At 39.3% G+C, this 16,692-nt stretch overlaps 1 protein-coding gene across 1 annotated transcript in view; it reads left to right on the top strand.

The window, feature by feature from the left end:
- LRRC2 (leucine rich repeat containing 2) overlaps positions 1 to 16,692 on the top strand; it is a 58,465-nt gene that overhangs the window by 23,740 nt on the left and 18,033 nt on the right. The window contains exon 4 of the mRNA XM_009885831.1: positions 7,228 to 7,364. Within this exon, the coding sequence (XP_009884133.1) occupies positions 7,228 to 7,364 (137 nt within the window). The remainder of the gene's footprint in view (positions 1 to 7,227; positions 7,365 to 16,692) is intronic.

Genomic DNA, 16,692 nt, shown 5'->3' with positions numbered 1-16,692 from the left:
GTTTTATCCAAGAATTAAATTTTTCAGTTTCCAAGGTGATCAAATTGTATTGTTCTTCCCTTCCCAGTTTACTCCATGTTTATTTCTGATGCTCAGAAAGTGTTTTCCAGCTGGAAGACTGAGTTTATACTCTTCTTTGCCCTTGGGAGATACACCTTTTTTGGAGGATCACCATGGAGATCAGAATCCACTTTTCAGCTTATCTGCTCACATGAAAAAAGGAAGTCACATACTTTTCTACAGAATTTCTGACCTACCGAAATATCTTCAGATCAGCTCATTGTATTTTTTTTTCATTAAATTCCTTTTCAGCCCTTTCAGTTGACCCTCACCCTACAATTTTTTCCCCAAAGGTCTCTCGCTCTACCATTCATCCCACAGGAACTTCTTCATGTTTTTCTGCCTCTATTTTGCTTTTGTTTTGCAAGAAACCTTTTTTTTTTTTATTCTTACATTGTACTAATATTCTTCTGAGCACAGACTGACATCCCAAGCTTTATCCTTTTTATTTTTTGTTTGTAGTAGTCACTTGTAATTTCTCTCAGCGTGTTTAAATTTTTTTTAATTTAACACATGAAGGTTGGTTAAAGAATGAAATTTTACTAGCCCAGCATCAATCTTTTACTGTGCTACAGCTTTTATAAACCTTAATGGCAAAAAAAGGTTTTGCAACTTTGTTATGCAAAAGGAGTTCAGGAAGTCTTCATCCCTCTTTTGCATGGATGTTTTGAGGAGAAGTAAAAAAATAATAAAATTTGATGTTTTTACTGTTACCTGTAAGTTTGAACATCAATATCTCCTTTCAGATAAAGGGAATGTCACTGATTCAGCAGAGAAGACTGGAAATAGGAGACTATTTGTTTTGGCCTGTAGGAAGCTGCTATCAGATCATTGCAGATCAATGAAAAAATTTGCTTTTTACATTTTGCATTTTACTGTAGTTTGTACAAGTGGATCTGCGTTTGCATTGAATGGGACGCTTAGGTAATAAAGGCTCTGTGTAACCTCATCTGTATTTTGTCTTTGACACCTTGTTAGGAGCACTAATGTAGGCTTGTCTAAATGGTGAAGTTGCATTACCATTATTACTGTGCTGTATTGACCATCAGAAATTATAAAGTTTAATTACTGATTTAATTTTTTTAAATAATGAATTAAAAATTTAAACAAGGAATAAATGTTATGTTAGGCAACAACTACAGCATTACAGCTCCCACTTAAAAATAAAATATTCTTAATTGTGAAACTGCCAGGGAAGCCATGGATTTCATTATTGCTTTTACTGCCTCTCCTTGGAAACACAGAGATTTTAGCTGTTTAACTCCCTAATTTACATTTTTTATAGAACTTAAAATTCAGTGCCATTAAACATAGTTAACAACAGTGTTGTAGCAGCAATGATTTTATTATTACTACTTTTAATTGAGAAGTTGTGCTTGAGTATTATTTGAATGTATAGGTGGCAGGTGTGGCAGTCAAATCCTGCTCTACATTTGTGCAGCTGTGAAGGGGCTGTCACCTCCTCTGTCCCCTTCTAAGGCTGACTCAATGGCTGTACTGAATGCACATTAAGCCTGGTGGTGGCTAGGACTCATTGCTCCCCAATTTTGCACTCTTTCAGCCAAGATACTTGGATTTGAGACTCTTGAATTGTCATGAATGTTGTCTTATGGTTGTATATTTGGGGTCTTTCTCTGACAAAAACATCCTAAGCAGCCTTGTTAACGGCTCTAGGGGAGAAGGAGAGTGATGGTCTTACTCCTTTTGTCTGAGAAAGGAAAAGATCTCCATCTGTAACCTGGATTACCATTCAGGCAACTCACATAACCTAATCCTATCCCTGTGTCGATTGTTACTTGTAAGAATTTTAAACAGTTTTTTAGAGGAAGGAGTAAATAGAGATGTGGAGCTGAATGGAAACTAGGTTGAAATTAAAAATTTATAAAGGAAAAGCAAGTTGTGCCCAACTCATTTGACTTCTGTCTTTCTTTTGAGAAGATGATTGAGCTTCAAGTAGTAGATCTTGTCTATCTGGCATTCCAGAAAGTATTTATACAGTGAACTATGGAAAATGAGTATTTGAATCTAAGAAAATGGATTTCCGTGCAACAATGATAAAAATGAACAAAAGACTTGTTAAAACAGAGGCAACAAGACACTCGTTTATAAAGAGAAGCTCTTGGTCAGGAGGAAGATCAATTCTGGAGCTTCTCAAGGATCAGTTTTGCATTTATTTCTTTATTTTGAGGAACTGGGCTACTGAAATTTTGTGCTGACACAATTTGGGTGTTATTGTCACAACACAAACAGGAGGAAATATGAAAGCTGGACAAGCAGGTGGGCTTCCAAAAAGCCAGAGAGATTAAATTCAGCATTGCAGAGTTCAAGGTCATGTACTCAGGAGCTAGTAATTTGTGCAGCAAGTCATGAGCTCATTAAATGCAAATAATTGAAGAAACGAAATTCCTAATCTAACAGTCAAGGAAGGGCAATCCAGTATGATAGATGCATAAAGTTGTGGACACCCAGATTCAAGAAAAGTTATTTCAGATGGAAACAGAAGCAAAAGAATTCCATTAGGACCACTCGGGAAGGGGAATTTACATTTTGTGGGAGAAAAGTAGAAGAATTGTCTTATTCAGGCTAGTAAAATAAATTCTGATATGTCTGCTATTTATGAAAACATCAGAGAAGTAAACACCAGGAAAGGAAAAGAGCTATTTAAAGTTAATAATGGAAAATAATTAATGGTAATAAAACTTCTATGAACAAATTCAGACTGGCAATTTGAAGACTATTCCAGATCATGAAAAGAGTGCAACTCTGTAACTTTGTCTTTCCATAAGAGCGGTGGATGTAAAAAAAAGAAGCTACTTTTAAGGAAGATTGTGATATATCAAAAAAAAAAAAAAAAAAGGGATTATGTGAAGTATTAGTGTAAGGGTTTTATCCAGGTGGTCCTGGTGAGTTCTGTGTATGTCTTATGGTCCTAGAGGGAGGGTTAAATGCTTGACTACTGCTCAGCTGTTTGGTGGCATAACTTAATCCACTGAAGAGCACAGATATGAAAAAATAGTCATTACACAGAATTCCAAGGGATTGGTCCCCACAGGCAGATCTCAGTGAGCCGTGCGCTACTCATCTGTGTTGTCCTGAGTTTGTTATCAGAATTAAATTCAGTTGTGAGACTCATGGCTTTTTCTAGTAGTTTTCATAATCTTAGCCATAGCAATTACTGGCAATTGACTGTATGTTCTGTAGTGCACTTCTGACAGATTAGAGAGACATGACAAGATAAAATGTGATGTATCTTCCATTTCCTTGCATTCTTATACCTGCAAGCTGGGACAAACCATATTGTGAACATTGACATACATGTCAGCAATAGTGAAAGGGGAAAAAAGCTTGAAAAGCCATGGTTTCAGAAGACAGGAAATTCAGAAAGGGAAGCTGTGTTTGTCTCCATCCCTCTGCCTGGAAAGGCTGCTAAATTTTTGTGATTTTTTTTTGTAAGCAATTCTTCTGTGTGTCTCCTAGTTATGCACCAGAGATACACCATCTGAGCAGTGTTAGACAAGAGGGTGACTAGGATGTTGATGACATTAGGTACCTCGTCTTCAGCTACTAATGGAAACGAGAGGTAGAAAATTCAGTGGCTGAAAAGTTAGCAAATGCATCTGTTGTAGTTTAACACTTAAAGGCAGCCAAGCTTCACAGAGCTTGCTCAGCACCCTGCAGCTGCCTGTTCAGTCTCCCACAGCAGGATGGGGACAGAATTAGAAGGGCAAAAGTGAGAAAACTCATGTATCAGCATGAAGACAGTTTAATAACTGAAGAAAAACAAACAAGCAAACAAACAAATGATGCAAAAGCAATCACTCACCACCAGCTGACCAATGCCCAGCGAGTCCCTGAGCAATAGTCACCCTGGAGACCTTTCCAATTGCTTCCCACCCCTAGCTTTTATTGCAGAATGTAACATTATATGCTATAGTATATGCCTTTGGTCAATTCAGGTCCAGTGTCTCAGCCCTGTCCCCTCCCAGCCTTTTGCCAACCCCTAGCTGACTCACCGGGGCAGCAGAGCAAGAAACAAGAGAAGGCCTTCATACTGTGTATGCACTGTTCAGTAATAGCAAAAGCATTTGTGTGTTATCACTACTGTTTGGCCACAAATCCAATACGGAGCACCATACGGGCTGCTATCAAGAAAATTAACTCCATTCCAGACAGATCCAGTACAATGTCCCATTGCTAAAAGACAATACATTCCAGTGCTAATGAGTAAGTAGCTCCTTTTTCATTTCAATGGGATTCGCTGTCCTCCACCTAGGGATTAATTGGATGAGGAATTAATTTGTGATTCTCTTATTTTCTATTTTATTTTAAGGCATTTCTGTTTCAGTGATTATTTTGTTTCAGTGAAGTGGTTAATTGATGTTTATGTAGCTTAGCATGTGATGTAATACCTTCATTTGTCTACATTGTGGTACTAAACCTGGTGAGGCTTCATCATGGATAGGCTAAACTTTTATTACTTTTATGTGCTTAAAAATCCAGAAATAAGGTGGTTCACGCATTTACCCTATTAAGCTGCTTCTATTACTCTCTTGCACCATCCCCAATGACCCTTGTGGGACAGTAATGTACTGCAAAACAATGCCTGTTGTAGTCTTACAGAAAATATTGCTTCTGCTATTTGAACTAAAACAACCCTTCATGGTGAATAGGAAAGACAAGGTTACCTTCTTAAAGGGATAGATGAATTTTGAAATACCATCTCAGTTTCTGTTTCTAGCAGAGCTAAACTGGGAGGAAGCTCAGTGAAAACTTGTATATTTTTCTCTGTTGCAATGTGTAGAGAATAATATAATGGAGTTCTTAACACATGTGGCTTTTTTGCCAGCTGTGAGAAAGATTTGGGTGGTCCAGCCATCATTTTGAAGGCAATGTTGTGTCCAAGAGAGACTCTGGGGTTTATGTAAAATGCTGTGAGATTTGGTGGCTGCTAGTGTTGGTCATCAAACTGCATGCCTCGGTCTCTGACAATAGCAATTTCTCAGGGAAAAAATGTGGGGCTTTCAATTCTCTGTGTTTCATCTCTGCCCTTTCCTCTGGAAGCACCATCTGGCCTCTGGTAAGGATTTCCACACGTTGCAAAAGGTGAGCAGCTCTAAAATAACTTTCGCTTTGGAGGGAGTTTAGCTAAACATTAGTGCTTTAAGGATAAGCTCACTGTTATGACACTGTTTTGAGCGTTTGAGATGTACTGTAGAGAGATTCTCTCCATTGTCACCCAAATCCCATGAAACACCAGATTCTTTTTACAATTTTGATTATAAATAGAAAACTGATATAATATATAAAGTTGTGAATCTCATGTGTGTCTTGTCTTGGTTTGCCAATGAAAACCTGTTGACACAAGATGCTGTTTTCTCCTGATGTCCAACTGCTGAATTGTGTTTAAGTTTTGTACTGCAGCTCTTCCTTGTGAATGCTGTACTCTGTCACTGTTTAGAGAATAATATCACAGGAATATCACTGATTAGAGGGGAATATTGTAGATGATACCAAACTGAGTGGTGTAGTTGATACAGCTGAGGGAATGGATGTCATCTGGGGGACCGTGACAGGCTTGAGGAGAGGGCCTACATGAACCTCGTGAAAGTCAAAAAGGCCAAGTGCAAGGCCCTGCACTTGGGTTGAGGCTAGGGTATCAGTTGATTGAGAGAAGCCCCACAGGGAAGGCCTTGGGAGTACTTGTGGATGACAAAATTAATATGAGCTGGCAATGTGCACTTGCAGCCCAAAAAGCCAACTGTATTCTGGGCTGCATCAAAAGAAGCATGGCAAGCAGGATGAAGGAAATGATTGTCCCCTTATACTCTGTGCTTGTGAGACTCCAACTGGAATACTGCAACCAGCTCTGGGGTCCCCAGTACAAGAAAGACATGGACCTGTTAGAGTGGGTCCAGAGGAAGGCCACTGAAAAAGATCAGAGGGCTGGAACTTCTCTCCTATAAGGAAAGGCTGAGAGAGTTGGGGTTGTTCAGCCTGGAGAAGAGAAGGCTCTGGTGAGACATTATTGCAGCATTTCAATATATGAAGAGGGATTATGAGAAAGATAAAGACTTTTTACCAGGGCCTGTAGTGACAGGACAAGGGGCAGTGGTTTTAAACTGAAAGAGGATAGATTTAGATTGGACAAAAGGAAGATTTTTTTTTTTTTTTTACGAGAGTGGTAAGACACTGGAACAAGTTTCCTAGAGAAGTTGTGTATGCCTCATCATTGGAAGTGTTCAAAGTCAGGTTGGATGGGGTTTAGTACTTGACGATCTTTGAAGATCCCTTCCATCTGAAACCATTTTGTGATTCTGTGATTCTACGATCACGTATGTTACACCACAGCACAGCTGTCCATAGAATGTTCTCATTTTGTTGTACATGTATTTAAGGATCCCTCTGCTAACACATCAGCTATTTGATACATTCAAATTCCTTACTTCCTTCCCCTTTGACTATGTCACAGTATGATGTGCATTTCTTCAGTATAATACATTTTGCATTTTAATAATGTTTCTAAACCTGTTTTTAAGATAAGATTATATAATGTTACAAATTGAAGAAACAGAAAGTAGAATGTGAGTAAACATAGCCTCGAATATTATAAGGGCCTTAAAATTAAACTGACGAGCATGATAAATTGCAATAAAGAAAATAATGAAACAAATGTACACGTCCGTTACCTTTTATAATCAAAAGTATGCAATGCTGGATACCAAAGACAGAATTCTTGATGTAGTAAGTTTACTAGGACTGATTGTTCCCAATGAACAGTTTCTAGAATAAAATATAAGATGCTTTTCAGTTAGCAGGCAAGTCTTCTAAAGTGGTCATACCAAAAGCCAACTTCTCTAGTTTCAGCTGAGGTCAGTATGTATCTCATCGCTGGTAGAATCAAGATCTTGGCAAGTCTTTGTTCCCTTCTTTCAAACTCTTACCAAAACCATTGCTGATTAAGGGAAGTCCATATGAGTGCAACACAGCACTATTGCACACCAACAATGTTAGTGACCTCTGCAGAAAATGTTAGTCTCTTACTCATCAACACATTTAGGAGTTCTCTCTTTGCTAAACTGAATATGCCTTTGATTTTTACTTTCTCCTTTGGTTTTTTTTTTTTTTTTTTTTTTTTATGCTCTGATTTAAATTATCTTTCCCTCACAGGCTGCTTAAAAAACCTCAAAGTGCTCAATGTGAGTTTCAATAATTTGAAGTCAGTCCCTCCAGAATTGGGTGATTGTGAGAATCTGGAAAAACTAGATTTGTCTGGAAATATGGAAATAACAGAGCTCCCATTTGAAGTAAGATAAAAACCTATATTTTTTATTTGGCTTATAAGGTATCTTATCACAGTCTTAAAATCTTTTTTTAACAGATTAAATCACATTCTTTTCAGTTTTTAGCAATAATGTTTTAGTAGTAATATCACTGGAAATGCCTTAGCAGCAGTTAAGCCGGACCAAGCTTCTTTGTTTTGGTTTCCAAGTGACTAAATTCTGCTTGTATTTATTCTGATATATGAAGGCGGACACGATCCCAAAGGGAATTTGGCCAGTGGTGATAAGGAGAAGGTTGCAAATAGCTATTTTCTGTGAAAGTGAAGTGCATTTTGACAGTGAAATTCACATACTAACCTTCATTTGTTCCCAGTGTCTGTTTTCCCTAAAAAAGAGTATGGAGAGTTCTATAAACAACACTGCATGTTGCTATGAGCGTAAATATCTGTCTGAAAGGGATATTACGTGTGAGGCATGGTATGAATGTATAATAAAGACTGAGAAAAGGACTCCCAGGCATGAACCAACATTGTTTCTTGTGTTGGATGCATAACTGCTCTCTGCCACAGCTGCTCTGAGAGTTATTGTTCATGGAGAAATAAAACCATTGGCTGGTATCTAACCACAGTTTCAGATGTTGTCTGTATTTTTCAGGTTCTTAATATCCTGATTCCTGGAGGATGAGTCGGGGGAGCTTTAGGGAAATGCGTCAGGCTCTCCTTTACTGTTTCTTACTTTTTCTCTAAACATCTGTTACTGGTGATTTACAGGCAATGTTGGAGTGGATTACACTTATGTGAGATCTGTTTTGGCCATGCTTATGTTCTGTTCTGAGGAAATGTAAACAGTAATTAACTTTCCCCTCTGACTTTTCACTGTAAGGTAGTTTATGTGAAAAGAGTTGTTAAAAAATGATGTGAAGGAAGCAGAAACGAATGGTGAATATAAGCTTCATGTCATAAATAGGGACTGCATAGAAATGTTAGCAACAGCACAAACACTGCAAGTCTCCTTTCTTCTTCCTCTCCTCCTCCTTCAGATAGCAAAGATAGGGGATAAACCAGTTAAACCTTAGCTGGTAAAAAGGAACCATAATGGAATCAGAAAAGCATATATCCTGAACAGGCAAAGGAATGAAATATAAGCATCTAGGAAAAGTAAGTATATTCAAGCCTGGGGACTAGAGTGGTGATTTTAGCCCCAATCATGGTATGTTAAAATCAATGAGTGCTTTCCCAGTTGCTTCTAAACACCTTATAGTGCAAGTCTTACCTGTATCTATGCATTATGGGTAGCCTTTGCATGTAAACCTAACTGTGCATGTAAATCTTTGCAGGGCTGAGAAACACTGAGACAACTTTCTCTTGGAAAGCTTAAAAAGGTTGTTCCCTTCTGGCAGTCTCCTCTTCAGCAGAATCAAAAGCTACTAAAACTCAGTGTAGGTTACTGGGTAATGGTACACTTACAATCTATTGAAAAAATGTGGAGCTGTGCAAATCACCATTATATAACAGCAAAAACTGGAGGGAACATCATGTCAGCATGGTGTAAAAGGTCAAGAAGAAAAAAATTGGCATTGTCTATTGTGTTTCTTTGTTTTTCTGGAAGCTGGCACTTAATTTATACTTGCAGTGACCTGAGAGGTAAGCTATGTAAAGTCTTCTGATTTAGTTTATAAAATCAGTTTCCAAGAATCAACATTTCAAGGGCAGCTTCAGAAGCCAAACATACAATTAAAGGAATGCTTTTGTCAAATGATTTAAAATGCTGCAAAGTGTTTGGCCTTCGTTGTATTCAATATGGCTGATGTTATTCAGAGCAATTCCATCAGTATCCTTGCTAATGTAATAGGTATCTGATGTTTGGTTCTCAGATGGGCAAAAGGTGGTAGTCACTGGCAGGTAACTATTTAATGAATTAAAATATTAAATTAGTCTGGACAGTCTTAAAAGGGAAAATGGAAAGACATTGTGAAGTGTTGTGGTGGGCTAACCTTGGCTAATAGCCAAACGCCCACCCAGCTGCTCCTCCCCCTCCTCGGCATAACAGCGGGAGAAAATAGTGTAATAGCTCACGGGTTGAATTAAAAGACGGGGAGACTGTTTACCATTTACTATTGTGGGCAAAACAGATTATACTCGGGGAAGATTAATTTAATATTTGCCAATATATATTTGGGTAGTGAGAAAGAAAGACTTTAAAACAACATCTTTTCTCCCCCTTGTCCCTAGGTCAACTTCACTCCTTCATTCCAGATTCCTCTCCCAGCCCCGAGCAGTGCAGGGAGGCAGGGGGAGTTATAACCAGTACACAGTGCTTTCTAGCTGCTTCTCTTTCCTCATCACACTTTTCCTTTGCTCCAGTGTGGGGTCTCCATAGGCTGCACTTTCTTCAGGAATATGTGTCTGTAGCAGCATGGGTCTTTCACAAGCTGCCATCTGGAGATTTGTTCCACCATGGCACACATTCCCCTCCTCCTGCTTGGACCTTGGTGTTCCGTCTGCTCCTCCGCACTCTTTTTATTCTCTCCCCCTGTCTGTAGCATTTTTTTCCCTTTCTTAAATAAATCTTTAGAGTGACATCACACACTTTGGCTGACGGGCTCAGCTGTGTCCTGTGATGGGTCCATTGGACCCGGCTGGAACTGTCAGTGTCCAGCATGGGACAGCCCCATATCTCTTCCCACAAAGGCCACCCTGCATCACCCACGCTGCTAGCACCTTGCCATCAACACCCAATAAAAGTGTTTATGAACCCAAGTCAGACAGATTAAATCAATTATTACCTAATACAATTGTTGTTAACATCTATTAATCCGGTAAAATGCTCATAAGTGTTGATCATCATTCTTTCCTGTGTTGAGTACTGGGAACTGAAGAGTGAAAGTGAAAAAGTACATGCAACTCTGTTTTGGTAGGTGAAGGGGTCCCTTTACAACATTAGGTAAAAAGAGAAGACTTGGCAATCAATACACAAAATAAGGTAGAAAGTTGCTAAAAATGTTTCCTGTTTATAATCTTTTAGGAATATCAATTTGTATTTGGCTTTTGAATCCTTACAAGTTTCTTCTGGGAAGGTTAAAGAAATACACAAAAGCAACAACAGTATTCTCCAGTGTAAAACTTACTCGGAAGAAATAAAGGCAAACTTCAGCCCAGCAGAAATGATCAAAGTCTAATTTTACCTTGATTTTGTACATAGTATAATGGCTGGAGAGACACTGATCACATATATGAAAATGGATTCAAAGAGATTGATAACACACCCGTAATTCAGTCAAGAATCTTTGACAGACCTATAAAGGTTTATGAGGTCATCAGAACTCTGAGACTGAATCACATCTTCAGTAATCAGTCTCCCTGTTCCCTTTCTATCCATTTTCCTTATGACAGGTGCAAAAAAATATAGAAGTCTTGAAGATTTAATTTATTTGGTTATTTAGTTGTTTGCTTTCTTAGGAAAAGTCTTTTTTTTTTTTTTTAATAGACACAAAATATTACATGATGAGCTAATTTAGTGGGAGAAATCTCAATGAGATGGATCATATAATACATGACTGTGGTTGCTACCCAGAAGTGGTAGAGGGTGAACCTTGGTTATTACACAAAACCATATAGTGTCACCAAATACCCATTTTGAATTGAAGTTCCTAATTTGTGAATACAGCTACCATATGTGTGTATAAATTTTTGATGTCACATCAGTTGTTTCTGTGCCTGAATTTATCAGTCAACCACATAAAAAATTCACAGACTGTTACAATGTCTGTTAAGTCTGTTAATTTGTTTTGTAAACAGGAAAACTTCAGGAAAGACAAGATGGTCAGCACCTTTATCTTGTACTACTCTTCAGGTAAACTACAGTTGTTAAGGAGGTTTCCAGCGTGTATACTGACTGTATTTCTTGCCTTTTTAATTTAGAAGTTTCATTTTTTAATGCAGCTGTGTTAAGCTGACGTATGCTATGATTGAGATGCTCTAGCACAATTGAAATTGTGTGGATTTTAATTTTCTGTTAATAGATTCAATATCTGATAGAGATACATCCACCTTTTTCAGTGTGTGGGGAAAAAAAAACCTACCCCAAATCATAGCATTCTGCCTGGCCTAATGCAGGTTGTTTCATGGAGTGACTATATCAGCCTACAAGTAATATGTGTGTCCAGTACTGGGACTTTTGTCAGTATTTCCATTTAGGTCTGCTCTGGAGCTATGCCTTGAGTGACATGTCTTGTGCCATAACATCAGGAGGCAAGCACACCGCTCACTTGTCTTTTCATTTCTTGTAGAAAACTCTTCCCTGTTTCAAAGGCCACTTCCAGCACACTGTAAGTCATCTCACTGAATCTTAAAATGAGGTAATTTGATGTTCCATTAAAAAAAATTGAGGGTGCGTGCTCTCATCTTTTACTTTCTCAAGGCTTAGGATTTCATACCATTCCATACTATGTCTAAGGAAGAACAAGCTGGTTCAATGTCTACTTTTCAATTTATTTTTCTCTCTTCTACAGTTGGATGTCTAACATTTTTAGATCTTAAAAAGTTCCATTTAACTTCAATATTAGACTAGTATTAGCTGCAAAGGACCCTTTGGCAGAAAATGTTTATGGATATGCAGTTGAATTACAATCTGGTTTTCCCATATTTGTAAATTAAGAATGCCTTTCTCTGGAAATGAGTGAAAATATAAATTTAAATCAAATGTAAATGTTAGAAAAGGCAACCTATGTGGCATTACTTTTATGCAGCGAGTTTGTAATACATACTCCTAGACCTCAGTAACCAGGCTCAGCATGGGAAGGTGCACTATGAAGTTTAGGGCACAGTCTTCCTTGAGATGATACATAGCTGATAAGACTCCTCTGTGGCAGTGAATTTGTTTCTCTAGCTAAGATGCTCAGGAGATGCATGCCCTGTATGTTACCCTGTCCCTCTCCTAGCATAGTGGTTTTATACTAGGTACCATACACTCTAGCTGCAGAGAGAAGTGGAGCGATGGATGGATTTATTTCTAAACTTCTTGTACCTTCTGTGTGTGAATTTAAGAATTAGTATGATGATGGTATTTGTATTTTAACTGTTGGATATAGTTCCTGTTGTTATTTTCATACACGTTATGCAACTAATGTGTTTTTCTAGGAATGAAAATGGTATGGTTTTTCTGATATAGTTTGTAGAAAGACTGCTCTGACCTTATTTTGAGGTGTGCTTCCTTCAGAACGTATTGCTTTTTACTGTTAGTTACTGAATCACCCAATTAATGTTTCCTGTGCACGGCAGAATACCTGTTTTGTGCTGATATATCAGAGACAGCTTTGCTGTGTTCTTCTTCCATACTATAAAATTCTGCTAATAATGTTACATCAGCCAACAGTATCTATAGATGTGACCCAAAGGAAATTTAATGAGAAGAAAGTGAAGATGAAGAAATTCTCATTTCCTCCACCTCTACCATCCTGTGTGACATGTTGTCAGTCACAGGACAGGCAAGTCACTCCACACTACCAGCAGCAAGACAGAAATACTTACAGATAGATATTTATTTGAAAATAAATTAAAAAGGGGCTTTGCAAAGTTATTCTGCTTTGAACAGTGTTCAATACCACATCTGAGCAGTCCGAGCAAGCAATCTGAAATGTTTTCTGTATCCTTTGTGAGTTCTGGGTAGTGTAAACTGAAGGAATGAGACAGAGACTGTTACGGCATAGGAATACTTTGTCAAAGGAAAAGCATATGTATGTATGCCTGCAATTCCGTGTCAATCCTGTATAAACTGATCTTTGAAGTTCAGAGAAATGGCAAGGTTATGCTTTCTGGCTGTTTTAGTACACTGTGTTTTCAACAGAACAAATAAAAGCTTGTTTTTTATTTCTGATGCATAGAAGGTTTCAGCTAAGTCCTGATGTAAGCAAGAACAGACTTGGGGAGGTGGTGGTCACAAACCTGGTCTTCTCTTACAGTGGGAGGGACTTTCAAAATCGTAGAATAGTTTTGGTTGGAAAGGACCTTTAAATGTCATCTAGTCCAACCATCCCTGCAATGAGCAGGGACATCTTCAACCGGATCAGGTTGCTCAGAGCCCCCATCCAACCTGATCTTGAATGTTTCCAGGGATGGGGCATCTACAATCTCTCTGGGCAACCTGTTCCAGTGTTTCACCACCCTCATGATAAAAAATTTCTTTCTTATATCTAGCTTGAATCTACCCTCTTTTACTTTAAAACCATTACCCCTTGTCCTATTGCTACATGCCCTATGAAAACTTATGTCCCCACCTTCCTTATAAGGTCTCTTTAAGTACTGAAAGGCCCCAATAAGGTGTCCCTGAAGCCTTCTTTTCTCCAAGCTGAGCAACCCCAACTCTCTCAGCCTTTCCTCACAGGACAGTGGTTCTACTCCTCCTATCATTTTTTTGTCCCTCCTCTGGACCCACTCCAACAGGTCTCACCAGAATGGAGCAGAGGGGCAAAATCACCTCCCTCAACCTGCTGGCCATGCTTCTTTTGATGCAGTCCAGGATACAATTGGCTTTCTGGTCTGTGAGCATATATTGTTGGCTCATGTCCAGTTTTTCCACCAGTACCCCGAAATCCTTCCTGACAGGAGCTTCTCTCAGTCTCTTCATCCCCCAGCCTGTATTGATGGTGGGTGTTGCCCTGACCCAGGTGCAGAACCTTGCTTTTGGCCTTGTTGAACCTCATGAGGTTCACATGGGCTTGTCCTGGTCCCCCTGGATGGCATGACACCCTTCAGGCACGTCAGCTGCACCATTCAACTTGGTGTCATCTGCAAACTTGCTAAGGTTGCACTTGATCCAATTCTCTGTGTCATTGATGTAGGTATTAAACAGTACTGGTTCCATACAGACCCCTGAAGGACAGCACATGTTGCTAACCTCTATCCAGACATTGAGCCCTTGATCACTGCTCTCTAGATGTGATCACCCAGCCAACTCCTTATCCACCAAACTGTCAATTCATTAAATCCGTATCTGTTCAGTTTAAAGAGAAGGATGTTGTGTGGTGATCACGCCAAAGACCTTACATTAGTCCAGATAGACGACATCTATATCTCTCGGGTGCAATATTTCCCTTTTTTTTCCAGTCACTGGAGACTTCACCTGACTGCCATGACTTTTCTAATGTCATGGAGAGTGGCTTGGCGGCTACATCAGCAAATTCCCTCAGGACTATGGGATGCATCTTGTCAGGTCCCACAGACTTCTGTATGTTCAGATTCCTCAGGTCATCATGAACCTGATCTTCTCTTACAGTGGGAGGGACTTTGCTCCCCCAGTGGACTTTATTCCTCCCTGCCTTGTGGTCCATTCACTCAAGAGGCTGGGAAGAGAGGTTACCAGTGAAGACCAAGGTAAAAAAGTTGTTGAGTACCTCAGCCTTCCCCCTGTTTGTGGTTACCAGTTTGCCAGTCTTCCTCATCAGGGGGGCATATGTTTTCTTTGACCTTCCTTTATGGCTGACATACATGTAGAAACCCTTCTTATTATTCTTTGCATCACTTGCCAAGTTCAGCTCCACCTGGGCCTTGGCCTTCCTGACCCCATCCCTACACAACCGGGCAGCATTCCTGTACTCTTCCCAGGATACCTGTCCCTGCATCCACTGCCTGTGCATTTCCTTCTTGCCCTTTAGTTTGACCAGCAGGTCTCGACTCAGCCATGCCAGTCTCTTGCATTCCTTTCCTTATTTTTTACACTTGGGGATCGAGAGCTCTTGCACTGTGTGGGAGGTGTCCTTTAGGATCTGGCAGCTCTGTTCTGCTCCCTTGTCTCTGAGGGCAGTTTCCCAGGGGGTCCTATTGACTAACTTCTTGAAGAGCTGGAATTTTGCTTTCCTAAAATTCAGAGTCCTGACTTTACTCTTCACCTGACCTCATGACTGTGAACTCCACCAGTGCATGATCACTGCAGCCCAGGCTGCCTCCAATTTTTACATCACCAATTAGCTCACTTGTGTTTGTGACCAAATGGTCTAGTAATGCATCCCTCTGGTAGGGCTGTCTAGAGTTACAGGAGTTATAGCTGGTGCCATTTCCCTGTTTTGTTTGCCTGAAAAATATAATTATAATTAGTTATCGTCTCTTGCATCTTTCAACAGCGTCAACATGTGTGGCCCTTAAAAAAAAAAGCTGACGTGATTAGAAATACATTAAGCACTAATATTAGTCTCCTAAGATTTTTTAACACAGCAGTATCCAGAAAACATAAATAACTTTTTATACATTAATACAATTTCAAAATGTATTTTAAAACTGAGGTTTAATACCTGGAAAGTTTTCAATCTCTTTTCGTCTGATTCTGTTTCTCTGACCAGTTCCATTTAGCAAAGGAAAACATCTAACAGGAAGAGCAGGCACAAGCCCTATGCAAGTGTGGGGAGACTTCAAACAAATCCCCACTGGGCATTTCCATGTAACTTGTTGTCTTTGTGATCCGTGACTCACATGTCCCAAAGCCGTACCCTGGTTATGCAGACGGAACACCAGCAGTCTCAACAGAAATGTACAATGACAGATTGTTTTACCAGCACATTATTCTTCAAAGCTGTAAACTTCCAAACCTGTTTCTTTTCCCTGCCATTTGTTTTTTATGTGTGTAACAATTACAGGACATATATTTCCCAGGGGTTTCACTATCCAATCAGGCACTGGAAGAACTCACCCTTAGCACCTTCCTCTCTTATGCAATGGGATTATAAAGGAGCTGTAAAATCTTCACATTTGTAGAATTTTTAGTAAGTTACAAAGTATTCATGTAATGGATTTGTTAAAAACTGGATTTTCTTTTGTGGGAGTTTTTCAGGATCACAAAGCAGAGAGGAGTAGTGTAATAAAGGGCTTAACTTGGTCCTGTGAAGCCAACAACATTAACCCAATTCTTCATTTTAAATTACTGGCAAAAGTTGACTTTAATTGGACCAGCACTTCTGTACACACATTTCGCAGTCTCAGAAATGTTTTTCCAATTGGTTGGCTTGGGTGCATTTCTGTTAGACAGGATTTCATCTTGCCCTTCTTTGCTCGGTGCTTGTAATCTCTCTGAATTTACTTAACGCTCATGACGAGTTGCTTTCTGATACAGTTGGCCAAAGTGTTGTCAATCCATGCAACGCAACAGCTGCTTTATGGAACCAGTGTACGATGTTACATCAAACATTAGCAGGAGGGGTGTGAAACCCAAAAGAGCAGGTGCAAAGGTGTTAGGTGTCAGAGGAGATTCATGGAAGCTTTACTGTTGCAGGAGCTCTCATAAATGTTTCAATAGACAAGGGGCTAAAGAAGGGCATGGATCTATGTTAGGAAACAGGATTATGCGGTTAGGCACAGGAAAGAGT

The sequence above is a fragment of the Charadrius vociferus genome, unplaced genomic scaffold (genome assembly GCF_000708025.1).
Source record: "Charadrius vociferus isolate BGI_N301 unplaced genomic scaffold, ASM70802v2 scaffold235, whole genome shotgun sequence".
In the NCBI taxonomy this organism is placed as follows: Eukaryota; Metazoa; Chordata; class Aves; order Charadriiformes; family Charadriidae; genus Charadrius; species Charadrius vociferus.
This window is presented reverse-complemented; position numbering and strand designations above follow the sequence as displayed.